The sequence below is a fragment of the Elaeis guineensis genome, chromosome 7 (genome assembly GCF_000442705.2).
Source record: "Elaeis guineensis isolate ETL-2024a chromosome 7, EG11, whole genome shotgun sequence".
Taxonomy (NCBI): domain Eukaryota; kingdom Viridiplantae; phylum Streptophyta; class Magnoliopsida; order Arecales; family Arecaceae; genus Elaeis; species Elaeis guineensis.
Window position 1 is genome coordinate 4769800 of NC_025999.2, and position 27805 is coordinate 4797604.

Consider the following 27805-nt stretch of genomic DNA (forward strand, 5'->3'; position numbering starts at 1 on the left):
TAGAGATGAACCGACTGAGTGATGCCATCCATCCAGTGAGTCATTGTACCTCTTTTATTATACTCGAATATTTTATCTCAAGTAATGCATGAATTTTTGAAGATTGACTTCTATTTCTCTTTGAGTCATAAGAAAAATCTAAGAATTTTTCCAATGTTACTCCAAAAGCATGGTTGAATTTCATTTGATACTTTCAAAGTTCTCCCAATACTTCTTCTAGATCGGCTATATGTTGATATGCTTCAGTGCTTTTTCCCAACATATCGTTAATATAAATTTTTATATTATGATCGATCTGTTGCTTGAAGACTTTGTTGATCAGATGCTGGGATATAGCATCTATATTTTTAAGATCAAAAAGTATCATTTTATCATAATACAAATCTTTTTCAGTAATAAAAGTCATATTTTTTTCATCTTTTGGTGTCATTCTGATATGATGTAATCAGAGAAAGCATCTATAAAGCTCAGCAATTTATGTCCTGAAGTGGCATCAACAAGCTGGTCAATTCTTGAAATAGAAAAATTATCTTTTGGATAAGCTTTGTTGAGGTCGGTGTAATCAATGCCGATCATCCACTTGTCATTTGCCTTTTTAACCATAATGACATTGATTATCCACTTCGGATATTAGACTTCTCTAATGAATCCAGCTTTCAAAAGCTTGTTGATCTCTTTATCTATAGCTTTCTATCTCTCTAAGGCGAAACTCTTTTTCTTTTGCTGGATCAATCGATATTTGAATCAATATTCAATCTATATATAATAACATCAGTAGAAATTTTAGATATGTCTACGGCTGATCAGGCAAAAATATTGGTATTTACTCAAAGAAAGGATATCAGTTGTTCTTTTAAATCATGCTTCAACTAAGATCCAATTTGAATAATTTTTTCCAGATCTTCACCTAACAGAACAACAATAAGTTGTTCAGTGGGTTTACCTCAATTTTTGCTAATCTCTAGGTCATCCTTTGATCAGACAGTTCATTTGGTAAGGCTTCTACTAGTTTTTTTATTTTGACAGCTAGCAAAAAATATTTAGGAAGCATTTCATCTCCATGTAATTCTCCAACTCTATTTTTCATTGGAAATCGAACTAACAGATGATAGATGGAGACTACTGCTTTGAGAACATTGAGCCCAGATCGATCAAGAATAGCATTATAAGTTGAAGGTATCTTGACAATCAGAAAGGTGAGCTACATAGTAGACTATCGAGGTTCCTATCCTGCGGCTATAGACAAAGTGATTTCTCTTTTCATAGATACAAGATCTCTAGAGAATCTGACTAGCGGAGTACTGACATATTTTAACCGATCTAATATATTTATTTTTTGGAATGCATCATTGAACAATACATCAGTAGAGCTTCTATTATTCACTAATATTCTTTTTACATCATATTTGGCTATTATCATAGAACTGATAACAGCGTCATTATGAGGAGTTTGAGCTCCTCAAACATCATCATCAAAAAATAAAATAATATTTTTAGTGCATTGCCTCTTCAAGAAGGTATCTTCAGCTACCCCCTGATCTCCACTAATACCTGAGATCATATTGATGACCCCAATAATAGGTCAATTATGCTTTGCATTATCATCACTCTTCTGATGCTATTCTATAGCCTGACCTATTTGATTTTAGATATATTTATCGAGGTAGCCTCTATGAATCAGATTTCAATCTCGTCATTCAGCTATCAACATTCTTTAGTATCATAGCCATGGTCCCGATGAAAGTGGTAGTATTTTTTTTATCTCTCTTCATTGGTGGAGCTTTCATGGGATTAGACCGACGAAGATATCTTTATCTCTCGATTTCATTAGTATTTGGATGCGAGGAGCAGACAAAGGGGTGTAGGTGTTAAAATACCGAGGTGGGCTTCTTGACCTTGGATTTTTCTGAGGTTGACTAGAATTATTGTTTGGCCAATCTCCATAGTCCTCTTCTCAAGATCATTTTTTTCTATTCTTTTACATTTTGCCTGTCTAATTATTCTCTCTTCCTCCTCAGCTTGAGCATACTTCTGAATATGAGTTAGCATTTGATCACAGGTATCCGAAAAATTTTATTGAGGAAAAAGATCGATGATTACTTCAGAAGCCTTGCTTTAAGGCAGCCATCGCAATGGACTCATTGAAATTTTTGACTTCAAATGTAGTTACATTGAAATGCACCGCATACTCACGTAGGGACTCATCCTCTTGTTGCTTAATAGAAAAAAGACTGTTTGTATTCTTCAAATAAAATTGGTTATTATTGAAGTGACAAACAACCTGGCTAATTGCTTAAAAGAAGAGATAGACCCCAGTTAGAGTCTAGAGAACCATATCCTTGCAGATTTTTTAAGGGTAATGGAGAAAGCGATGCAAAGTAGAGCATCAAATACTCCTTGTAGCCTCATAATGGCTCTATATCCTTCAAGATGATCTAATGGATCGATAGAACCGTCAAATGATTTCACTGTTGGCATCTTGAATTGGGAAGAAACAGGCTCATTCAAGATTTCTTGAGAAAAAAAGGATCATAGATCAAAATCTTACCTTGGGAGTGATTCCCAAATTGTATCTTCATCGGTCATTTTTCAAGATCTCAAATCTTTATTTTAAGACCTTCTCCCCAATGTAGTTTCCCAGTGATAGGAACAGACCCTCAAAAGATTGATCAATTTGAGTAGAATGGGGATCATGAAAAAAATCTTGATGGATTGGTTGCTGACTGTATTGAGATAAAACTTCTTAAGGAATGGCTTCTTGTTTCTGTTTAGTAGTGTATTGGAGTTGTTGTACAGCAGCAATTAAAGCTTGAACTTGTTAAATTAGAAAATTGAATTATTGATGATCAACCACAATTGGAGGTTGAATAGCTTCGGCATACCTTTTGGAGAAGATGGTGAAGGCAGTGAGTGGTTTTGTACTTTTTGATTCACTATTTTTCTACCAAATTTTTGGACAAGTTATCCTTCCTCTAGTGCCAATCTATTACTGTAAAGCTCCGAAAGAAGAACAGCGAGGTCGATCAAGAACCGAGCTAGAGTGCTGAAAAAGATCAAGTTGATGAAGTCCATAAGTGATCCTACAAAAAAAGTTTCAAAACCAATAAGATACCCCTAATTTAGAATTCTTTGTTGTTTAAGTCAGTCAGAGTCTTAGGAACAGATAGTAAAAAATAAAAATGAAAAGGATAAAAAGTATAGAGAGAGTAGAATGGAGTGAGGAACTCATATTTTTTTCAATGGAGAGAGTTTAGCAGAATCTTGGCTCTGTATATTATGACTTACATCTGGAGGGATCCTTGCCCCCCTTTATATGGAGAAGCTTGCTAAGGAAGTTTGTTAGACCATTATGGAGAATCCATCTAGTTTGTTAGGAGTTTATTATAATAAAATAGCAAAGAGTGTGAGTTGTCTCATATGGAGAATAGCTGTAACATGGCTGTAGTATAGCTATAAAATAACTTGAAATCTTATTGGCTGAGAGAAAGGTCGGTTAAAATTGATGTCTTGTTGATATAATCTGAGCAAAGATCGACTGCTATAGTACCAAGTCAGTAACTAACAAATCTGGTCTTAGCATAGTGTTGGCAAGAGGTTAATCGATGTGGTTCGATATTTGACTTGCAGATCGGTAAGAGATCGATATCTGCTGATGCTGCCATATATCAGAGGTCGGTTAGATGTACTAATACTAGCTATTGGAACTTATTATCCTATAGGAGCCCCACAAGTTTTTTTAGCATTTGTCATAGGGTCGTTATAGAAAAATGATAAGTAACTTATAAGAAATATAAATATAAATTATAGATTTATTTATTTGTCGAGTTGGATCTAGTTAAGTTGGATTGCATTATATTGGGTTAGACCTGGGTTGGGTTAATGTCAGGTTTGGATTAGGGTGAAGATGAACCCTCACCCAACTTTTGAGGTTGAGTTGTGATTTTTGAGAGCAAAATTCCCAACTCCAGTTTGTGAACCTCAATCCAGCCTGTCCAATAAATGGGTTACACAAGTGGATTTGGGTTGAGCTCAACCCATGTTGCACCGCATCATTACGTGGGATCGGGCCTCTAACAAAGCTTTAATTCTTAAACCTCAACATCAATTTTATGATACCTTTATTTCTTAATATTTCCTGTTTGCCAAGAAATAAATTCACAAGAAATACTTTTTCATAAATATAATCGGCCATAAATCACGTGCATGCACGTGCTGGATGGATCATTTCAGACGTTGTCCATGGAGACGTCTGGTCTCTGGCTAACTTAGCTTAAAACAATTGACCCCCATCACCTCCTTGCCAGCTGTCATGAACACGTCATTTCCTAATCCTTTTCAGTCGCATCGCAGGGGTAACCGTACCCACCGGTCCCGGTAGCCATGGTACTAATTGCGGTTGAAATACGAAGATGATTCTATGGGCAAGGACTAACCGAAACTCACCGATCCGACGGATGAGATCGAACAGCGACTGATCCGACGGATGAGATCGAAGAACGCGTCCTCTTTTTGACCATTCCCCACCTCGTCCAGCCCTTTTTCTTTCGATTCTACCCTTTCCTTCTTCTCTCCGTCTCTCCTCCTTGCCTTCTCCGAAACCCTAATCCGTTCTCCAAATCCCCTCCCCAACTCTAATCCTCGTCCAACTTCTTCTTAATTTTTATCAGATTCCAATCCCCCGGTGCCGGAGGCCCAGTCCGACCTCCTCGATCGAGGGTTTGGGAGGTCTACTAAGGAGTTGGTGGTTTGGGGTTCATTGGATTTGAGTTGTTGTGGATGGCGGTGTTGGAGGAGTTGATAAAGTCGGTTGAGCTTTGGCTGAAATTGGTTAAGAAGCAGCAGCCCCTGATAAACCCAAATCTTGATCCGGTTCTGCTGGTTCCGGGGATTGCTGGTTCGATACTGAATGCTGTTGATGAAAATGGGAATGAGGAGCGGGTGTGGGTTCGGATTCTGGGGGCCGATCATGAGTTCCAGAAGAAGCTGTGGTCTCGGTTTGATCCTTCCACTGGTAAGTTGAAGAATTATAGGAGGTGTAATTAAATTGGTTGCGCAGAAAGATTTATGGAAAAAAATTGTGTTTGATCAACAAAAACAAAAAATAATGTGATTAAATTTGTTGATGGGAGCTGGTATTGCCAAGTTCCGTAGCATGGCGTCAAAGCATAATTCTCTACCCATCCTTGGTCATCTCACCCGTCCTTGGTCATCTCAGCCAACAGGACCAAGTCCAGCTGCTTGGCACCCTCTCTTCTTTGGAAGATGTCCTGCTGGCATGCTATTACTGTGTTTTTTTTTTAACAAACAATTTTAATTGTTTTGATGGGAAATTCATGCTTTACTTGTCTTTAAGTAGGTTTTGGTTTGGACGATCTTTTGGATTAGAATGCTGAATTTATCTTCGGGTCCATTATTGATTTTATGTTTTTATTGGCTAACTCTGAAACAGTTTTTGAAAAATTGCTAGATCTTGGGAAAAGAGATGGAATTTAATTTTCATCAAATCGATGATAGAGGGTGAATCCTTAAGCCCTAGAAGGGCTAGAACTGAGCAAAGAATTTGTCATCCAATAGAAAAGAGCTGAAAAATGAAAATGGAATGTAATTTTATCAATCTTCCTCAACATTTTGGTAATTGCCTGCCCTAATATGTATAAGCCACTACAAGTTAGATCCTAAAGAACATTATACTTGATCAAAGCCAGTGATTTAATCAAACCGATCTTTATGAACCAAACAAAGACTGAAGTAAAGGATATTTATTGCTGAGTTTAGATCGTGGCTTTCATGCCATGTTAACTTGGTATATGCAAGCTCATTTAGAGTGTCTAGCCCATCTAAAAGATGCGCCTTCTTGAGGTATTGTAAGATTATATTCGCACTGTAGTTAAACTCTACTTCACTTCGTAATTTAATTTGCCATCGGCTGGAGCTGGTCAGGAATAGTAGATCATAAGCTCTTCTACTGATATGTTGTTCTATTTTTTTATATTTTATATTATATATGTCTTCAGTATGAAATTGAGAAAACGTTATTTTTAAATGCTGAAAATAGTGCGATGCTTATTTATTTGTCTCTTGGCCGGACTAGCTTTATTATGGTTTTGATCAATTGAGACGAGATTCTGAGGTATTCTGAATGATTGTATACATACATGCATACATATGTACATATATATGTATGTATGTGTGTATGGTGTATGTATGGTGTATGTATGTATGTGTATCTATAAATATTCACTCCCTAGACCTCAATGCTGATAATCTGGCATTCTGGAAGGATTTTAGTGGGTTCTGTCAAGCTTGATTATCTTAATTACTTGATGTTTAAGGAAAGTTCTTATTCAGGTTTTATTAACATCAACATACAGTATTGGCAATATGGTAATGCTATATGTTTTCTTTGACTGTCCTGTTTACTTAATCATGCTAGTGCCAATGCTGGTTAACAATAGTTGACTACACCCTTTAACCCATATTTAGTAATGCAATCTGTGCTTTTTCTAACCCTTAACTAGAATTTCGGGCACTATTATTAGAAACTATTTGTGTAATAGTCTCAGCATGAATATATTGCATGCTTCCTGGAGCCTAAAATACCATGCGACAATATTTTATACTAAAGCCAATCGAATTGGGAACTGATATATGTCTTGTTGAATGCTTTGGAGCAGGTAAAACAGTTTCTTTAGATGAAAAAACAAAAATCATCGTGCCTGAAGATAGGTATGGGCTATATGCAATCGATGTGTTGGACCCAGACATGGTAAACACATTTATCCTTCCTCTTGAGTTGGCTAATAGATAACTTTTATTTTTTAAAAAAAAAACTTATTATTATTTAGAAGGTCAATGCATAACCATGGTGCAATCTTACACAATGTTTTTTCAGAGGATTGATTTGTTAATTAGTTTTGTGTTAATAACCTAATACATTTAGAATATTGTCTTTTTAAAATATATATTTAGAGTATTGTCAGAATTCATCATTGTGGATCAGTAAGATAGCAAGTAGTGCATTTATTGACTGGAAATACAATTAAGTAAGTTTACACGCTCATGAATGTCAGAATCAGGCTCTCCTATAGTTTATGTTAGTTTAAAAAGCTTCGTATATTCATATGATACTATAGATAATGTTTTTCTTTGGTTCTCATGAAATATTTTATTAAGAATGTCGACTATTGCACTTGAAATTCTTCAGCAAAGAGTTCCAGCTAGTTGGGTAAGACTACTAAATTTATTGGTTTGATTCAACAGATAATTAACACCAGTCATATTAAGTAACAAGTGTTTGTTAGCTTTATGATCTGACTTTTATGTGGTGTCTTTTTTTCTATTTTAAGGATGGTTCTGTCATGTTCATATTCGTGTTTGTTATTATTTTAATCTTGGTGCATGTTAGTTATCCACAATTAGGTGGTCTGAAGACTAGGTTGCTTCAGAATTTTGCTGAAAATCATTTTCTTAAGGGACCTTTCTTCTGCTTCCTTGAGAGATTTGATATATATTTTAATCATGGAGTTGGGAATTAACCTTCATGGTATTGGAACTTACAATTGTAATTCTAACCACTATTTTTAGATCTTCAAGGTTAGTAATGTCTTCTTGTAACTTTTTGCGTGTATCTCCACAACTTTTGCTCCTCTCTTCTTTCTTCATGGAAGCTTTCCGTAGATTTGATTTCCTTGCAGTCAGCAATAAAACAATGGCATTAGTACATGCGAACAGTGGTAGATACTTAGGTCCGCCCACTCCTTACCAATAGTCTATGATGTCCGGATTTGACATCATAGCCAAGATACCTATGTTAACATGACGTGATAGGGGTATGAACATGGGATACAGGTCCAGCGCCTCAACTTAGACATCTGACATGGCAGTTAAAAGAATCCAACCTTGGGAGGCCGGATAGATAGAGGAGCAGATCCAGATGAGGAGGGATACCTGGAGAAATGGGCAGATGGTAGGTCGGGTTGGGCAGATAATGTTGGCCAATTGCCATGGTTGGAAGGTAGATGGAAAGATTGGCTATGCATGGCTGTGGTCGACAGGTAGATCCAATGGAGAAGAGGTGTTGACGTCAGTACTAAGGAGAAAAGAAAGCAGCTAGGTGTTCCCCTTTTATTAGGGCCAGAGACATGCAGTGCATGCGGTTGTATTTTTAAAAGAGAATCATTGAGTTCTTGCTCTTTGTTTGACTGATATCTTACATCCCATTCCTGTCAACTGGACATTTTGTTTCCAGTCCTTGATTTTGATCTATATTTTATTTTAATCCCTATCATGTGCATAGATGTGTACGAAACAAGTATGAGATCAGCTGTATATAAAAAGAGGCCTAATTATGGATGAGGATAAGTTAAATGCAGCTGTGTAAAGACTACCTATAAAATGGCAGCAAATTATGCCTCTTAAGTTGGAACTTTAGACAAAAATACAAGATGTCCATGTATGGGTACCCAACTTTTGGATATCTTTTCATGGACACCCCAAGCCCTAATATTTCTAATAAGACAATATGAGTCCTAGGTACACAACCTGCACTAGAAACCCATGCCCGAACCCATGCAACATAGCTAATAGTTTATCTCGGTTCTGGAAACCTCACTCTTAGCTTCCCTCACACTCTGTCTCTCTCTTAAGTGTGTTTTGGCTACATCTCCTCACCCTTTAAGTGAACCAATCTTACAGTTTACTTGATATTGTGTATTTTGTGGGTCACAGTCTATAGAACATTATGTATTGGTACTGATAATATTTTTTGCTAGTGCCATATTACATTTACCGATCAGCTTCCATCTTGTAACCTGGCCTTTCATAGCAAGATACTATTCATATCCTTATAACTATGTTCAGTTTGTTAAGTTATTTTGAAAGAAGTTGTCTCTTTCAGATTGTTGGACGTGATGGTGTCTGCTATTATCATGATATGATAGAGGAAATGATCAAATGGGGATACCAAGAGGGTAAAACCCTCTTTGGATTTGGATATGATTTTCGGCAGAGTAACAGGTATGTGTTTTTGAAATTGACTTGATCATATGACATTCTCCTTGCTGAAATATTCTCCATTCCCCCCTATTGTGAATGTTTGATGAAACAAAGTTCGTTCATTTTGACTTTAATAGGTCTAGAGATCAAAGGAATATAACACCTTTTGTTATACTTCCGTACATAGATTGATGCAAAGTTTTTATTTAGAGCATTTATTCGTGTCTATTTGTTATGATTAATTGGTATAATGCATATAATAATCTTTATGATATGAATAATTTTAAACCTTCCATATCCACTATATAGACAATGACTACTGTAATGGTTGTTTTGACTAAAATATCATTCTATTAATAAGAAATTGTTTCTTAGTTTGAAAGTGCAAATCACCTCCTAAGTCTTTCATCTCACTTGCATCATTATTTGCACTCTGTTATTGAATGAAACCCTATTTCAAAGAATTGAGGGCAGAGGCATAAGTATTGTTTTTAGGCAGTATTTGTTGGAGAACATGAGTTGAATAGGAGGTGAAACATCACTATAGTGGTCAAAGGGCCATAGCTGTTTGAAATAGCTGACGGAGTTGAAGGTGGCTCGTCCAAGGAGTACTGGCCTTTTGTTGTTCTGATCCTTATCTTGTTTCCACTTGCAAAAGACCCTTATCAGCCCCATTACAGTCCTCCTGCGGCATGCCCAGCTCTCATCCCCCGTCACCTTCTCTACCTTGCTCCCACCTTAGTTGTCTACCTCTGCCACTTTTTGGTGTTCATCACTCTTCTCCATGTCCTTGTAGTCACCCTGGCGATACTATAGCTAATCTACAACATTTGAATCTTAATATATCTGATTATCACTTGTTCTTTTGTAGTTTAGTATTTTCATGATTCATTTTGTCATTGTAAGCTATTGCAGAAATTTATTTGTCCCGTCTTTGCACCCCCAGTAAAATATCCTTTAGCTTGATAAATGTTATGATTTCTGATTCTATATAAAGTTAGATAGCAATATGGAATTTGATATCCCAGTTATGTGGTATCAAGTTCCTTCTTTGATTGGCTCTGAGTGAATCTACAGCACTGCTTTCATTACTTGGCATGTAGTAAAAAAGAGGGGGCACTGGCATTAATCCAATAAAAGGGGGAATTGGTAACATAAAACATGGAGCAGTCGCAGTGTCAGTTTTAATGTGAAGTAATGATATATAAAGTATTTGCCGACATGTAGGTAATCACATCAGATTTTCTGATTTAGCCCTTTTGGGTAAATATTTTTTTTTGATGGATTTATTTTTTCGGGAACCAAGTGCTCTTATATCTTTGCTGCTGTTGTTTTTTCTTTTCTTATCTTTTCAGGCTTCAGGAAACTCTAGATAAGTTCTCTGAAAAATTAGAATCAATTTATACATCATCTGGAGAAAAGAAGCTGAACATTATAACTCATTCAATGGGCGGGCTGCTGGTGAAATGCTTCATGTGTCTGCACAGCGATGTAAGGATGTGACTTTTCCTTTCACCAATTCTCTCTCCCCTCTCTCTATCCACATGTGTTCACAAATATTCATGTACTTTCATCACTTTTGATTTTTTGAAAATCCATTTGTTTATGGAAATATTTTAATCACATTGTTAATGTTCCTCAGATTTTTGAGAAATATGTGAATAGCTGGATTGCAATTGCTGCACCATTTCAAGGTAACAGACGATAATGCTCATAATGTTTTCAAAGTTTTATCTTGTTTGCCAAACTGAAGATAAGAAAATATAGAAGAAAGCATGGGATCAGAAAAAATTCTTGAAAAATTTAGTTGTACAGAGAAATCGAGAGTCATATTGACCGTCAACTGGTTAGCTCATGGGAAATATTTGAAGTATATCATTTGAAATTTTGAGCAAAAAGAACATAGACAATTCTAAGTGATATTCTTTACTTATCTGTGGAAGGGATGGTTGACTTTTTCACTTTCTTTCAAATCATTTTTTGCACTGGAACTTTTTGAGTTTACTGTCTCCAACTAGAAAAGATTGAATGGGTTCTCTTATGCTAATTGTATAGTTGCCAGTAAAATGTACCAGAAAATTCATGATATGAAATTGCTTCTAAATTTAGACATTTTCATTGTGGAATTTAACTTGTACTGTGTATTTGAGTGATTTTGATGGAATATCCTAGTGAGCAATTTAATTTTTTTTAACCTAATCGTGTAGAAGATACCAACTGATCATACAAATTCTTTTCTGAAAGTTAAATCATGGAATGATCTTTGGTGATGAAAGGTTTGTTTTAGGTTATTATATATTTTGTTATGTCCGATAAAATTTTAGAACTACCTTTATCTGCAATTATATAGTTCTTTTTAATTTTTTGGCTCCTGAGGTAGGACACGTTGGGTTAACCTCTTTGTCAATAGATTTTCAGTGATTAATTATTTATATCCTAGTGGTTCTTATCAGACAATCATTGTTTACAAATATAGAGGATCATTTCCTTTGGTTTAAATTAATTGAACTCAAAAGCACATTCATTACTGTAGCACCAACTTTCTCTGTAGGAAAATTCTAATAGGGATTGGAGAATTCTAAAAGCTTTCAGATTTTCAGTGTGAAGGCCATGGATTAGTATATGCATCTGGGGCATCACTTTCTCCAGTCTCAAGTTGCATCCATATCAGAATTACAATGTCATAACTCATATGCTTTTGTCCTCATGTTGAAAAAATAAACCTTTTTGCCGTGTATATTCTTATATTTTCATCTTTAGCTGGACCTTCTTCCAGAATTTAATATATTTCAGCTATTGTAAGGCAGTCAATTATCCTTCTAGCTTAGAATCTTAAATTTTTATTTAAATTACTTTTCTAACATTTTGGCAACTCATTCTAGTAAACCTTTTTTTCTTTCCTTTTATGTTCTCCCATTAGACCTAAACATGAATTCAATCAGCCACTAGTTCCATTCTTTTTGCTTCATTGTTTTCTTATAATCATGGAGAATCTATTAGAAGGCATTATATAAGGAAGATGTGGAAAACTTAAAACAAATGATATGTTATTCTGGAAGTCAAGTAAAGAAAAAAAATAAAAGAGATGAAAGGCCCTTGCTGCATATCATATTGCACTAGACAAATGATGATATGGACCTATGTAATGAGAAATGTCACCAAGATTTATACTTTGACTCAAAGGACATTCAGTTTGTAAAACATAAATGTAGAACTGCAATTTAATGATAATGTAATAGAAATCAAATGCATTTTTATGGTCATATACTTCAATGAACTGATTTGGCCATTGCTAGTCCAACTTTCATGTTGTAATCACTTTGCATATTTCTTCTTTGGTATTTAAATAGTGCGTGCTTTTTTAAGATGGAGCTGATCTCAAGTCCATTTGCTGATATCTTCATCTACAGAATATCGAGATCATCAAATTTTAACTCCTGATCTGCATCTCAAGTTATACTTATGCAGTGAAATTCATTATCAATATTGCAATTATAAATTCTGCAAGTCACTTGCAAAAGAATCATGGCCTACACTGGTTCCCAGCAATTCCTGACAATTACTATACTTCCAACAGTTCCTCCATCTTGTGGGGATTTCTTTTTGCCATATTGTACCATCATTCTCTTTGAAATTTCATTCTGGGTCATTTGCTATTTTATTTGAACATGGGGGTGATTAGTTTTATCGGTAACTTTCATTCTTTTTTATCAATAAATCCAAAAACAACAGGTCCATCCGGAGTGGTCTTTGGGTTGTTATCAATCCAAGCTTGATGGATTTCAATTATTTGATTATGAGCTGGTACTTCATCCTTTCTGGTTATAATTTCTACCTCCGTAGGATCTTCCCATTGCCTACTGGTATTTACAGGGCTGTGATACATTAGGAAGGATGTGGTCACTTTTCTCATTCTTCTGCTCTGTGGTTGCTAATTACCTATTCAGCTAATGTTGTGTCCTACATCAAACTGATTTAAATATATTGAAGTTATACATAAGATATATCAGGATTGGTAGGGGATCACAAAAGATCTATGGCTGACTTGTGATGCAATGAATTGCCTTTATTGTCCATGTTTTGTACTCCAAAATTGTACTTGTTGACCTTTGACAAATACTCCTTTAGGTGTACTACCTTTCCTCATATAAAATTTAATGAGAAGAATGATCCAGGGATTCTATAGCCTCGTTATATATAACATATATGTTTATATAATATATATTTTATGTGTAAAAATTTATCTATGAAAGCCCTGCAATAATTTCAATACTACAATGAAATTCAAATATATTTGAATCCTTAAGGTTTAGCTTAAGTGAAAAGAAGATGAGTTTCCTTGATTGAACTCTGTGGTGGTAACCTGCAACTTTAAAAGTTTAATGGTTCTGGATTCTCAGTTGTAGATTTTCTGTATTTTATGCTTTATGTTTGAGTTGATTTAATGGTGCGCAACTAGCTTCTTGCTGTACAGTTGAATTTTGGATTGGTTGGATGTTGTATTTTCATCATGCCATACTGCATTAAAATTTTAAAATTTTATAGGGATATAGTGTAGCTTTTCTGTAGTATAAAATGCAAAACCTGACCTTTTTACCTATTGGCATTTTGGTTTCAAAGAGAACATCTGGTTTATTACTTAAAAGTTTGGTTTATTACTTAAAAGTTTGATGTTGCTTGATGTCATGAGCAGATCCTTTTTGCACTTCTAAATTCCTATGTAACTAATTCTGTTTGTCTTTTGTTGGTTAATTCTTTGTGGGTGCTTTTTGAAGAGAAAATTTATATGGAGACTTCAATTCAATGTTCTATGGGCAGGTGCACCTGGATACATTACAAGTAGCCTCTTGAATGGAATGTCCTTTGTGGAAGGGTGGGAAGGAAATTTCTTCATTTCCAAATGGAGCATGCAACAGCTGGTAATTTTCCTTTCCTTATTTTTCCCTTTGGGAGATGTCTGGGTGTGTGGATTATTTGTAGGACTATCAATACCATTATTTCTGTCTTGACATTTTTATGCAATCAAATACTCTTCTTCATAAAAAAATTTTTATAAAAAATAATCAGGGGCTATATGTTCCTTTAGAGTCATCATAATAAATGTTTATCTATGAACTGAAATACCACTGCATTCTGACACATGGAATGGCATCTCATTTCTTCTGTGCTAGAGTTGGCAGGTGTACCGTATTTTGGTATGGCACCCTTCTATACATGGGACGTGCACCATGTGTTCAATGTTTTACAGTCAATCTTATAATGTTCTCCAAAATAATTAAAATGGCACGGACAGCAAAATGTTGATGCTTTGCTTAGCTTCTTCCAGTTTCTATTCTTGCCTTGTTTAAACAAGAAGTGAATATCTAATATCCTCATCTAAAGTATTAATTTTGTTTTTTATTAGCAAACAATTTTCAGAGAAATCATTGTTTTTGGTCTTTTATTATATATAATGGTAACTTAGTTTTGACAATTTTCTAAAGTTATCTAAACATATAGTCCACAACTATTGGTCATATTGCTCCATAGTTCTTGCATTAATATTTGATGTATAGATTGCCATCAATCAAAAGATATCAACTGAATATCATGTTATCATCTTTTGTCTCTATGTTTTTTGTATTTTTTTTGGAATTGTTTGATTCAAACTTTATCCTTAAAGGGTGCTCTTTTTTCAGCTGATTGAATGTCCATCCATATATGAGTTGATGGCTTGCCCCGATTTTTCTTGGGATATTTTTCCTCTTTTGCAACTATGGGCCAAGAAGCAGGATAGTTCTGGTGAATTTAGTACCATGCTGGAGTCATATGAACCATCGGAAGCTGTAATTTTAATGAATAAAGCTCTTTCAGGCAACACGGTAAGTCACAAAGTATGGTCTAACAGATTGTAGACTCTTGCTTGCAAAAGTTTCTTTGGTAGTTCTGCTTGTACCATTGAGATGTTTTCCCAAATTGCTAGTCATCATATATTTCCTCCTTTTTCCTTCACTATAAAATTTTAATGATGTTTTTATTGCCAATGTGTTTTGCGTTTGGTTTGTAGATCCTATCGTTTGACAACGAGGCTCTGATGTTTACCTTATGTTTGCAGGTTACATATGATGGGATGCAGCTTTCCTTGCCGTTCAACCTAGAAATTTTGAAATGGGCAAATGAAACTCGCAGAATTTTATCAAATGCTAAGCTTCCTACATCAGTGAAATTTTATAATATATATGGGATTAATGAGGCAACACCTCACACTATTTGGTATGCTTTTGCATCTTTTCTTGACATTTTTTGAGCTTTCTTTATACACTTGCATGGTCTTTATCTAGAATTTAGACTGACTAGTACTGGAATCAGTTTGACATACTTCTACTGGCATTTTCTTTCCAATGTTTTACTATAATGCCTCTGAAATCTAGATATAGACATGCTTCAGATAACAAAATCTGGAAAACCATAGGCTAAAATTTGTTGTCCTTGTCTCAACCAGTGCATTATATAACAAGACAATTACAGTTTTAAACCTGGATCTTGGTGATTTGTGCTTAAGTGCAAAATGCTTTGGGCATTGAGGCCCCAAAACTAGGCCCAAGTCTTTGATGTACCAGGCAAAATAAATTGGATCTAACAAGTAATCTAATCAGAGGCAATAAGTAAAAAATTAAAAAAAATCACCTAATTACTTTGACCCAACCCAAAAGTTCAATAAAAAACATGAAGTAAAATGTTGGTGCTGTCCCTGCTTGTTACTGGCATGGTGACTGCTTAGCAATGTACTGGCATGGCAGCGTGTTAAATTCTGGCATGTAGCTAGTATGGTGCCTTACCGTTTGCCTACAAGGCTTTGACACAGCGTGCATTTGCTGTGCCATGCCATGCTGACCAGCATTTAAACAAAAAATGGATTCAATTTGACCTGGCTTTTCAAGTGGGTCTCAATCCTGGACCTGAAGCTGACAGAGTCAAATATCTGTGATTCTGAACCAAAATTCAGCTACTTGGGAACAGCCGGAGAATAAAAGTTTAATGCAAAATTTTTCTTTCTAACTACCTCCAAACTGTTCCTATGAAAAACCTTCTCACTTCACTACACATTCCAATTCACTCCCTTTTTATTCTAACATTTTTAGGAAATTACTTTTGATTTTCTAAATCATGAAATGTTTTCTAGAATTATGTTCCACTTTGCATCAAATGCATGAGTATCAACATACTGTGCAGCCATTATGCATTCAAGAATATAAGATTTTTCATCAATTTTAAGGCTGTACATCCTTAATGTCCTTGATGTTTACTTTCTAAAATTATGGTTGTAAATGCTGATATTCCAAGTCCATCATGTTTACAACCTGTCTACAAAGTTCATCATCATGATGGAGTATTATGTCTAATGGACATTGCAAGAATATGTTTGTGACAAATGAATTTTATTGATAGTTACTAATAACTTTCATTACAGCTATGGGAGTGAAGAAGCACCAATTTCAGATCTAGAGCAATTATTGTGTGCCCAGGTTAGTCTTTCCTTGCTGAATGTTTATTCATCATAATGGAAGGGACCCTCTGTTAGTGTTGCTGAGAGTTTTGATATAGATAGCTGGTCACACAAGTTATATGGTGTTAGCATATAAGTGGACAGACTTCAGTTATGGAATTGTTTAACAGGAAAAATAGGTTAAAAAACTGAAAACCATAAATGATCAAATCTTTAATTACTTTTGTTATTAGATTCCTTAACCTTGTTCCTTGTTTTACTCCATGATTTATCAAGCACTAATCATAGAACAAATTGTGCAAGTTTATTTTAATTGATGGTTTAACACACGTACAAGTCTTAGCATATAGAAAATATGTAAACTACATTTATAAACTTCATCTGTGCACAATATGGTAAAAATGAGAGCACAGTGCTTGGAAGCACTAGGAATTGTGTACTAGAATTTGTAGAACCATTTAATGGTGGCATCATCAGTAAATTGATTTGAAATAAATGGTGTCATCATTCTGCCAATCCAAGCTTCTTGATCTGATTTTATTCACATGACATAGGGGATGCTGTGGCAAACTAGCTTGTTGCATTTTTTAAGCAAACAGATGAGTTCATTGCTAGCTCAACTGTCACAACTTTGGTCTGCCTAGACAAATCCATATCGAGTCTATCTCTTGGTCATTGTTCTTATTGAAGTCATTCATTTGGGTTCACCATTTAGTCTGTCACTCGGTTGAATATTAAATAGCTATTTTCACTTAATCAGGGGAAACTCAGTATTTGAATTGTTACTTTCAGTTTGTATGAGAACACTAGGAATCAAGGGGTGACTTCTTTTCTTAATTGTCGGGGGAGATGAAGGCTTGATTACACTGCATGATTCTGATATTAACTATATATATATATATATATATATATATATATATATATATATTTTTTTTTTTTTTTTTTTTTTTTTTTTTTTTTTTTGGAGTCCCTAGATGATTGCTAGCTTTTCTGCAATTGAAGCTTCCTTCGCTAAGTATTAGCAGTGCCAGGATACACCACTGTTACTGTCTTTATAATTCTGACAGCACTGCAATCTAGAATTCGGCCATTTTGACCTTGTTTTGTGGTTTTTCTTTTGCTTCACCATATGTTTTCACATGTTCAGTTATGGGATTACTTAATTCAGAGAAGCTCCCTTAGTTATTTATCTCTGTGCTTTTTCTTCACAATCTACAGGCAATACAACTCTTCTCTTTGAAATAGTAAGCATGCTAAACCCTTTGATCTTGAGGACTCTATTGATTGTTTTCTGGGAGTGGTAATATAAGTGTTACACTTTTGGATCTTTCTGAATATGATACCTTTCCATTTGCTTTATTGCGTACAACACTCACTATTATGCATATATGCAAGCCAGCTTGAAAAACTCTTGAATAATTCAGCAGGGCCACCTTGGTTAAGATTCCATCATGGGACTTGATCATGGTCCATGGTTAATTGAATTTGAAGAAAACAAAAACACATCTTTACCCTTAGTTAACATGATGTGAAAAGAACCTATTGCCCCGTCTGTTACATTAACCTGATGTGAAAAAAATCAAATAATTCCCTTGAGATTTCTTTCCTTTGCCATCTGAGAATTCTTCCTCTCCCTCTTCACTATATCCACCCTCACCCTCTGCAAGTCCATCCACCTCATCCTTAAGATCAACCATCATCACCAGTGGTTGGATAGACTTGATTCCATGATTGCATGATGATCAACAGCTGACTTGGACTTGAATCTAGCATGGGACCTAGGACCAGACCTGAAAAGAGAGGATCATCATGGAGGAGCTCTCCCTCATGATCGTCTTGGGTCTTGGCGGAGTGAGTTTGCAAGGCAGTGGATGGGGCGGAGTCATATAGGACTGAAAGGAGATCTTCCTTCTGGCATTGAGTGACTCTATGTGATCCACCATTTGAGGTGGGCCTTTTCGCAAGTAGTGAAGCAAGTGATCCCATCAATGGATGAGTGGATTCTTTCGATCCTCTTCTGAGCTCGACCTTGAGGATGCAGTGGACTCCTTCCCCTTATGCTCCCACTGAATGAAGATCGAGACAGAGTTCCAGATGGGATGGAAGAGACTGTGGATAGACCCACGAACACACTTCCCATCGGTGAGGTCATCTTCTTTCCAATGACGTCTTCGACTATAAGTTGCATACTCCACGCTTTCTTGGTGGTAGGAAACAAACCGCACAGATGGGAAGGTCAGACCACTGACGGGTGGGGTAGAGGGCTTTTTTCGAGATCAGGGTTCCCGCAGAGTCGAAAGCACTATGCTGGGGAAGCAAGCCAACCGTGTCAACATGCTTTGCACTGCCTATCTGCCATTCTAAATCTGTACAAACATCCCAACCTCCAAATCGCTAGTGAGGCCTCCAAACCCCTTGGCCGTGTCCTTTCCCTTGCTATTGGCTGCATTGTTTTCGCTTTGTCCATTGTATGAAAATAATTAAATCCAGTCACTAATATGTGGAAAAAAAGGCACAAGTTTTGTGCCTGAAGTGAGTCATGTTATATGTTGTATAACCATAACTATCAAGTCTTATCGCACCATTTTGGGACAGTTATTTAAACTTAATTTAATCGCATCACAGTACATACACATTCTTCAACCTTGGTGTTTTCTCAAGTCTAAACAATGAGAGCTTCTGTATGTAAACATTATGGCATCTTTGATATTTCTCAGTTTATTCTTCTCACTGCTGCATTCCGCTGTTACTTGAATCATTCACAACTTGTATGTCTTTCTTATGTTATTCATGGTTTCAGTAATCCTACTTTTCTTGTACTATTCTCCTCTAAAATCCTCTTGTTTGTCAACTTCAGTTATGCCTGTTTTCCTTCCATTAATTAAACAGCTGATAACCATCCTTTTGGAATACAATCTTGAGCATGAGTGCGGGAAACTTATTTTGATCCTTGAGCATATTCTCCATTACATTCCTTCCTTTCCGCTGTTTTTTCCCATCCTCCACTTTTGGCAATCTTACTTCCTCAATGCTATCATCTCTTAGTTGATTTGCTTCCTCATCTGCTTCATCTTGAGATCTGTCTCTTAACTCATTCTCAAGCTCCTATGCTTGTGTTTATGCTAGAGCAATTCATGACAATGGATGTGCATTATGGTAGCTCCTTTACTACTACACTCATGGTCATCTTCCATGAGAGGTTTGGCTTCTTTTATAGTTATGGACACCTACAGAAAGTTTTCACGTTCTCTTATATCACCAAATCTCATAAGGGTCCTGTATTGTTTAGTGGTAAGAGGATAGTAGCTAGCTGCTCTTTACTCATGACTTAGGATCTTTGTACTCTGTCTTAACAATTTCCTGACCTCATTGAAGTTGTCTTGTGAACTTAAGATGCTCGGCTAACTTCTCATATCTTTAAAATGCATTATTTGTGTGACTGAAAAGTTTGGTAATTATGGGAAGACTTGCTACTCTCCTGACCAAGATAAATATCTCTTGCTTCACAGTGTGTTTATACTGATCTTTCTACCATTTTTTTTCAGTCCTCGATGATCTTAAGCATTCCAGCATGCTGTCCTTCCAGGCCTTTTTCATTTGTCTGTCATCTTTATCATAGTATTTACAATTTTTATACAGGACCCACATAGTGAAAGACTAATCAACAATATAAATACCATCCCATAATTATTTGAAAGAAAAAGAATAATTCCAGGATCAAGTTTAAAAGTTGTTCCTTCAGGCTATTCTCATATTCTATGAGTTTTCTTACTTTGGTCTATCTTTTTCCTTTCTTACTTTTTCAGCAATGCCGATTATGCATCTCTTTATAACATTTTATTCCACACATGGTATCTATCCACTATATTTTGAGAATATGCTATATTTAGTACTTGTGTGATTTTACTACCGTCAAACCATCTTGTTAAGCATGTATGAAGGGCTAAGTTTCTTCTGTTGCATAAGTTCTGTTATATCTGTTGAGCTTGACATTAAAAGTGAAATGAATATCAGGTGGCATGACTTAGCTGAGTTTCTTTTGTTGCATATGTTTCCATCATTCCTTTTTAGCTTTATGTTGAACCTGAAGTGAATATTATGTGTCATGACTTACTGTTTCTAAAAAGTTCTTATAAAAATTTTCAGATAAAATATATTTGCGTTAATGGTGATGGGACAGTTCCAGCAGAATCAGCAAAGGTATGATATCCCATATTCTTCAAGAATAATTTGTACTTGAGTAAAACTTTATAACCTGCTTGGTATTGTTTTTGTTTTTATTTTTTTTTCATATACAAATTAGTGAAGTTTCACATGAAGATTGGCGTTGAAGATAGCATTTGCACAAAAGATCTATTATTCAATTTGAAAAAAAAAAAAGTTTCATGAGACATGTTGTGTAGTTCATTTTTTCTTGGGTTTTTCAAACAAAAAATGTAAGAAAAGAGCAGTAACAAACAGGCCCTTAATTCTTCCTAAACAATACCTTCAGTGTGATATAAACTAGTTACTAATGTCTCTTCTAACATTATGTCAAGAAAATTCATAAATAGACTTTTCAAGGATATATAATTTACAATCACAATCATTTAGCCCAAGGTTTGCTGACTCAAAATCAGATCCCGTACTGGCTGATCGACGGTACGAGTTGGTATATCTCTATACCAGGCTATACCAAGCCCAAACTGACACAAAAACGAGGGAGAACTAGGGAGGAAAGAAAAGAGAGAGAGAGGGGAGGGAGAGGGTGACCCCGAGGCCTCCGAGGCCCTACGATCCTCCATGAGAGAGATTAGAGAGAGAGACGGAGAGGGAGAGGAAAAAAATGGAGGGAGGAGGTGGCAGGGAGGCCGTTGGGTGGCTGCCTTGGCTGCTGGACAGTGGAAATGCACCTGCTGCCACCACGGATTCGAAATAGGAGAGGGTCCTTGTTTATCACGTTTTTTAAAAAAATGATGAACAAGGGTGGGTCCCCTGTTTCGAACCCGTGGCTGTTGTGGCTGGATTTCCGCCATCTGATGGCCACCCGACGGCCTCCCTACCACCTATTCCTCCCTCTACTGCTCTCCCTCCCCCCTCTTTTTATCTCTCTTCCTAATCTCTCTCATGGAGGATTGTGGAGCCTCGACGGCTTCAGCAGGCCACCACTAGCCTTTTCATCTCCTTCCCTCTCTTTTTTTTCCTTCTCGCTCGCTCTGTTTTCACTGACATTCTGAATCAAATGCTTGAACTACACCAGTTGGCCATCGATACGGTTCGGTATGCCCCGAGCAGTCTGGTTTGGGGCGGTTTAGTGAACCATAATTTAGCCTTTCCTCAACTATATTGTGTTGGATTTATGGATCCTTAGTTCACCAAGTATTCTAATCTAGGATCATCTCTGATATTATTCCATGTTTCTTTATATTCTTCCTTATAACCTTCATCCATTTTAATTTTCATCTTTCTCTTATTTTCTTACAACTTTCAACACAAAGTACCTCTCCTCAAAGGAGCCTCCTCAGACCTTCGCTGTAATGCCCATATCATTTCACTCGATTTTTCATCACTTTGTATTGAAGTTGTGCAACTTCGATAGCTCCTCTAATATATTAATTTCTTAATCTAGCATTTCTAGTTTTATCATACATCCATCATAGCATTCTTATTTCTACCACACTTAATTTTTCTCCTGCCCTTTCTTTATTATTGCCTAGCACTTTGAGCCATACAACATTGCAAACTTTACCATTCTATCATATTTTCCCTCAAGTTTCCTAGATAATCGCTTGTCACATAATATTGTAGATGCACCTCTCCTCTTGATCCAACATGTTGTAATTCTATTACATATATTTTCATCTATGTCCCCATTATATTGTATAATAGATCCTAAATAGTGAAATCAATCATTTTGTGGTATTTCTTGTCCATCAATTTTAATTGAAATTATGTCTTAATTTCCATTCTCATTAAATTTGCATTCGATCTTTGTTCTACTAATTTTTAAGTCCTTATCCTCAAAAGTTTTTCTCCATGATTTTGATTTAGTATTTAATATAGCTTTCTGATTCAATTTAGTATTTAGTCTAGTTTTCTTTTCATCAATCAATATTGTGTTGTCCATAAATAACATACATTATGGTACAGTTTTCCGAATATTAGATGCGAGTTCATGCATTATTAACATAAATAGTTATGGGCTTATGGCTGATCCTTGATGAGAGCCAATTATGACTGGTAAAAGTTTGCTGTGGTACAGCATCTTCTAACACTTGTTAATGCCCCAGTATAGATGTTCTCAATTATTTCAACATACCATTATCTTTACCTTTCTTTCTTAAAGTCCAAATCACTTTCTTGGCACTCTATCAATTATCTGAATAAAAAGATAGCCTTTGTTGTTGATCTTTCAAGCATAAATTCAATAGTTGTTATTTTTTTATCTTTGTTCAAATATTCTTTCCCATAATTTTGTAGAGTGACTCATGAACTTAATTTCTTGATAACTAGAAAAATTCTATATATCACCTCTATTATAATATTCCTCCTCCAATCATCCAGCATTTTCTTTGTTTTCATAATTTTATTAAATAGGTTAGTTAGCCAATTTAATCTAACATCTTTTATAATTTTCAAACCTTGATATGTATTTTATCTATAGCCCAATGCTTTACTTTTTTGCATTCTTTTTAAAGCTCTCCCCACTTCGTGAATCCTCATTTAATAATTTTTAAAATAATGCCATCATTTCTTTTTCTTTCATTAATATTCTATTATCGTCACTTTTTAGATACGTTTAACTTGATTAATATCTTTAGTTTTCTTTCTCTAGTTTTAGGTATTTTATAATTTTTTTCTCACCTTTTTTGACCCCAACCTATTATATAAATTATCATATGCTGCATATTTTGCCGTACTACACTTTTACATCTTTCATAGCTTCCTTTCATTTTATGAAATGTCCAACATCTTCTATTTTTGGCCATTGTTTAGAGCATATCCATTTTGTTCTAATTACCTTTTATACCTCATTATTTCACTTTATATGTGTGTGTATCGAGGTTTACTATACTGGTGTCGAACCGCTATGCAGTCTCGTACCATACTGATGCTTGATATGCCTTGCTGTCTCGTACCATACCGTGTACCGATATTATATCAGCAATAACTAGTTTTATTATGGGATAGTTCATGATGTTTACATCGATCTATTATGCCCCTCTGCATCTAGCATTGGATAGACCTCATACAATAACTATCCTAGTTCTACCATATCTTTTGTTTCATTTCTTCTGGAACAATCACAAAAATTTTTTTATTATTGATCTACTACTAGAAATTCAATGTGCAATCTCAGCATTCAATGTGTATTCATGAATAATCTAATTTTTCAATTATTCAACCATTTCATTTTACCAAGTTCAAGGTTAGCCAGCTGCCAGCTTAGTCAGCAATAGGATGTTACTATTACAGAGTCTAGTACCAAGATGGTGAATATATATATATATATATATATATATATATATATATATATATGTCATTTTTTCTCTCTCCTAAAACATCTTTAGGTACTCTCTTAATATAGTTGGCTGTTTGGTCCCACCACTTTTTTTTTTTGGTTCATTCCTTGAATTATAATTTTTCACATTTAGTTAATTTATCCCTAAAAGCTAGAATAATTTTTCCTTTTAAATTTCATATTATTTAGATATTTATTAGTTTCTTTCCTTTTCTTCTTCCACTTAGTATACATATCTAAATATAGTAATTTATGTTTTGTGGTCAAACTCTCTCCTCATATCACATTACAATCAATTCATGTTGATCTTTTTCTTCTCTTAGTTAAAAAGTAATCTATTTTGATAAATTTGATCTGCTCTTAAAAGGTATTAAGTGCTTATCCTTTATCTCAAAATATGTATTTGGAATTGCTAACCCATGAACTGCTGCAAATTTAAGGATTGAATCTTCCATTTAATTCCTATCTCCAAAACTGAACCCCCCATATACTATCTCATTCCTATTTTATCCTTTTTTATATGCCCATCTTGATCAATATCTATAGACTATAATTATCCACTCCTTGAGGAATACTTTGCATTATCCATTAATTTCTTCCCAAAATTATTTCTTAACCCTCTCCTCTAAGCTTATCTATAGTCAATAAGTACTAATTACATTAATAATCTTCTCATCTAAAACTAATTTAATAGTTAATAATCTATTACCTATCCTATTTACCTGTATAATTTTTGTCATTTTTTAATCCACTACTATCCCTACTTCATTTCTATTATCATCCTTATCTACAAATAATAGTTTATACTCATATGCAATCTTCTTAGATTTATTATGTCTCTATTTATTTTCTTGTAAGCAAGCAAATATTAATTCTCCTACATGTCAAAGTATTTATTGGCTCTCTACATTTTCTATTTAAAGTTCCAACTTTCCATGTAGCAAAACTAATTTTCTTCTTTTGTATGGTGATACGGTATCTAGTCTTCTCATTGCTTTATCTGGCCACCACTATACTAGGTTACTACCATATTGTGTCTATAATTGGGTATATTGTAGCCAGTTGTTTAGAGGCATTGGCCTAACCAACTCTTGCTCATTTGTCAATACAACTGGTTTGTACTGTAGCATGTGGCTAGTGGGCAATGAGCTAGCTAACCCTCCCACTCCTCAGTTCTTACCATAATCGGGTTAGGTTGTGGCGCATCATATAGAACAGGGGATGCTCTAATTTTTAACGTGCATATGAAATTTGAGCCATTTTATAGTTTTTGATATATTTTTACAACCAGCTATCAGTCTAACGTCAACCCTCCACCTTTCTCATCCAAACTTGGAACCAGCAACAGTGGTGTTGTAGGATTATCATCAATTCTTAATTCTTAGTAGTTTGCAAGTTTAAATACATGAATAGTGTTCTTACTAAGGTGTCTGCAAATTGTTATTGAATGATGATGTATTTGTCAAATAATGAATCCAAAAGGAGATCTTTAAAATTTTGATTGAAACTTTCACGGGATTTATAGCCTATGATGTATGCACCTGTTTTAGCAGTGCAAGTTCAGAGGGAAAGATAATATATACAGCAGGTCCTCTGTTAATTAATGCTCATAAACCAACTCTTTCAACACTTTGATATCCATCAAGAATTTAGTTTGGTTCCATTATTGATGATGAACCATCTCTTATGTTTGGTAACCAACCTATTTGTGGAATATCTAAGTACAATGTCAGTTATCAAAATGCTAATTACTAAGGTGTACACTTCATGTATGCACATTTAGTAGTTCTTACACATGCATCTAATACAGGCTTCAAGTACCCCCATAGATGTTTCTATATGTAGCTTATACCCATTTTGCAATTTGCTGGTAGATGTAATTGTATATTAGATGGAAAAAGAAGATATCATCATTCAAGAATTGTGACATACTGGAACATAATTGAATAGCAAAAACATTGACACTTTTTTTTTCAAAAGAAGAACAACTAAAGCTGATGACCTTGTGCAATTGCAGAATGTGCCAAAAACTGTGATGCTTGAGAAAGCCTAAGAGACTGTAAACTTCCCTTTAAATGTTATCTCAAAGGAAAATTTGCAAAAGACTAGGCAATGTTTTATGAGAAGTTATATGGGGGCTAAAGATGGAGATTTCATTGCATAGACTAGAGCATAAGGGGGAAAGATCAGAAGAAACGGAAACCTGCTATATTGTTGTCTTTTTTTTATCTTTTTAATTTCCTAGTGGTGTAACTGTTTCAATGCTGTTGTCTGTTCTTCATAAAAACATTTCACTTGGTCAATGTCAAGGTTTTGAATCCTACAGGATGAAGAACAGGACACCTCGCTGTCCCATCCCATCCTGCAGCAGTCTCGGTTATGCATTCTGATAGATATCCTCTCTCTCCCTCTTTTCTTTGTTTCTTCTTTCTTTCCTTTTTTTCTTCTACCTTCCTTTCTTTCCTTTTCTTTTTTTTTTTGTTTTCTTCTCCTTTGCTTTTTTTTCTTTTTTCTTTTTTTTTCTTTTCTTTTACTTTTTTCTTTTCTCCATTTTGCCTTACTCTCCCTCTTTCCTTTTCTTCTTCTTGCCCCACATGAATGGGTTCTATGGTCCTAAACCCGTCCCGGTCATGTTTTCTCATAAGAACGGGACAGGATGGTTGGGACATCTCCCATCTCGCGAGATGCAAAATCTTTATCAATGTTACATGTCAATTTCGAGATACTATAGTTGAACTTTTTATTTAGTTTGATGAACCTAGTATCTGACCATATCTACTACTATCTACCTGCCTAAATTAGTAGACGAGGGAACATGATTCGTTTCGTGATTTTTTGAGGAAAGAAATCTCTCCATCTGTGGACAAAGTAGATATGCATTTGTTCCTGTTTCTGGCCCCCAACCTTGGTCTAATAAGTTTGAGCTTTCATGGCATGAAACAAGAAAATGGTTCTTCAAATCTGTCCTGAAATTTTAATGAGATTAGGGATATCCTTCTCGACTATTCCTCTCTTTCCATCCTGAATGGGAAAACATTGTGAACCTTTTTGAGTTTGTTAACTCCATCCTCAAGTTAGTCTTTATTGTTCTTTTGATTTGTCCATGGTGGCATCCAATCAGATGGTATGGTTGCTGCAAATTATGATCAGATGGTATCATTAATGTATATGCATACTTTACCATATTACCTAAAATGGTTTTGCACTGTTGCAGGCAGATGGCCTAGATGCAGTGGCAAGAGTAGGAGTTCCTGCTGATCATCGTGGAATAGTTTGTGACAGGCATGTGTTCAGAATACTCCGACACTGGCTGAAGGCAGGAGAACCGGATCCTTTCTATAACCCTGTGAACGATTATGTAATCCTCCCCACTGCCTTCGAGATTGAACAGCATCGTGAGGAAAGCATGCAGGTCACTTCTCTCAAGGAAGAATGGGAAATCATATCCTCAGCAACCGATGGTTCTCATAGCAAATCGGTTGACCTTCCTGCCATGATGGGATCTTTATCCGTATCTCACGAGGGTAAAGAGCAGCCTCTGGAAGAGGCCCGGGCCACTGTTGTTGTTCACCCACAACATGAAGGCAGACAGCATGTGGAAATTAGAGCTGTGGGTATTACAACGGGTGCATAGCTAACACCCATCCTAAATTAGAATTGAATGGATATGTTATATCATCAATGTATAGTGTAAATAGTTGTGGGATCAAACCCACCCGACCTACTCCAATATGTATACAAGCTAAATGCAGGCCTGGACTAAAAACAAGCTAAATATGTAGAATTGGGAGGACATATGTATGCACATGTAACCGGTTATTCCA

The 27805-nt window shown here is 35.4% G+C and overlaps 1 protein-coding gene across 1 annotated transcript; it reads left to right on the top strand.

Moving 5' to 3' along the window:
- Positions 1 to 4581: 4581 nt before the first annotated feature.
- On the top strand, positions 4582 to 27805 carry LOC105049212 (lecithin-cholesterol acyltransferase-like 4). Its single transcript, XM_010928787.4, has 11 exons — positions 4582 to 5011; positions 6675 to 6766; positions 8897 to 9015; positions 10350 to 10485; positions 10637 to 10688; positions 13813 to 13913; positions 14673 to 14855; positions 15089 to 15246; positions 16445 to 16499; positions 20627 to 20680; positions 27196 to 27805. Exons 1-11 carry the CDS (start codon positions 4777 to 4779, stop codon positions 27613 to 27615), a joined length of 1605 nt encoding a protein of 534 aa, XP_010927089.2. The 5' UTR covers positions 4582 to 4776; the 3' UTR covers positions 27616 to 27805.

Bases quoted from the DNA above. Each gene is read 5' to 3' on its own strand.
- LOC105049212 (XM_010928787.4), top strand. From the start codon at position 4,777: ATGGCGGTGTTGGAGGAGTTGATAAAGTCGGTTGAGCTTTGGCTGAAA. The intron at 14,856-15,088 runs GTAAGTCACAAA...TTATGTTTGCAG, and splicing joins AAGCTCTTTCAGGCAACACG to GTTACATATGATGGGATGCA. The intron at 16,500-20,626 runs GTTAGTCTTTCC...AAAAATTTTCAG, and splicing joins AGCAATTATTGTGTGCCCAG to ATAAAATATATTTGCGTTAA.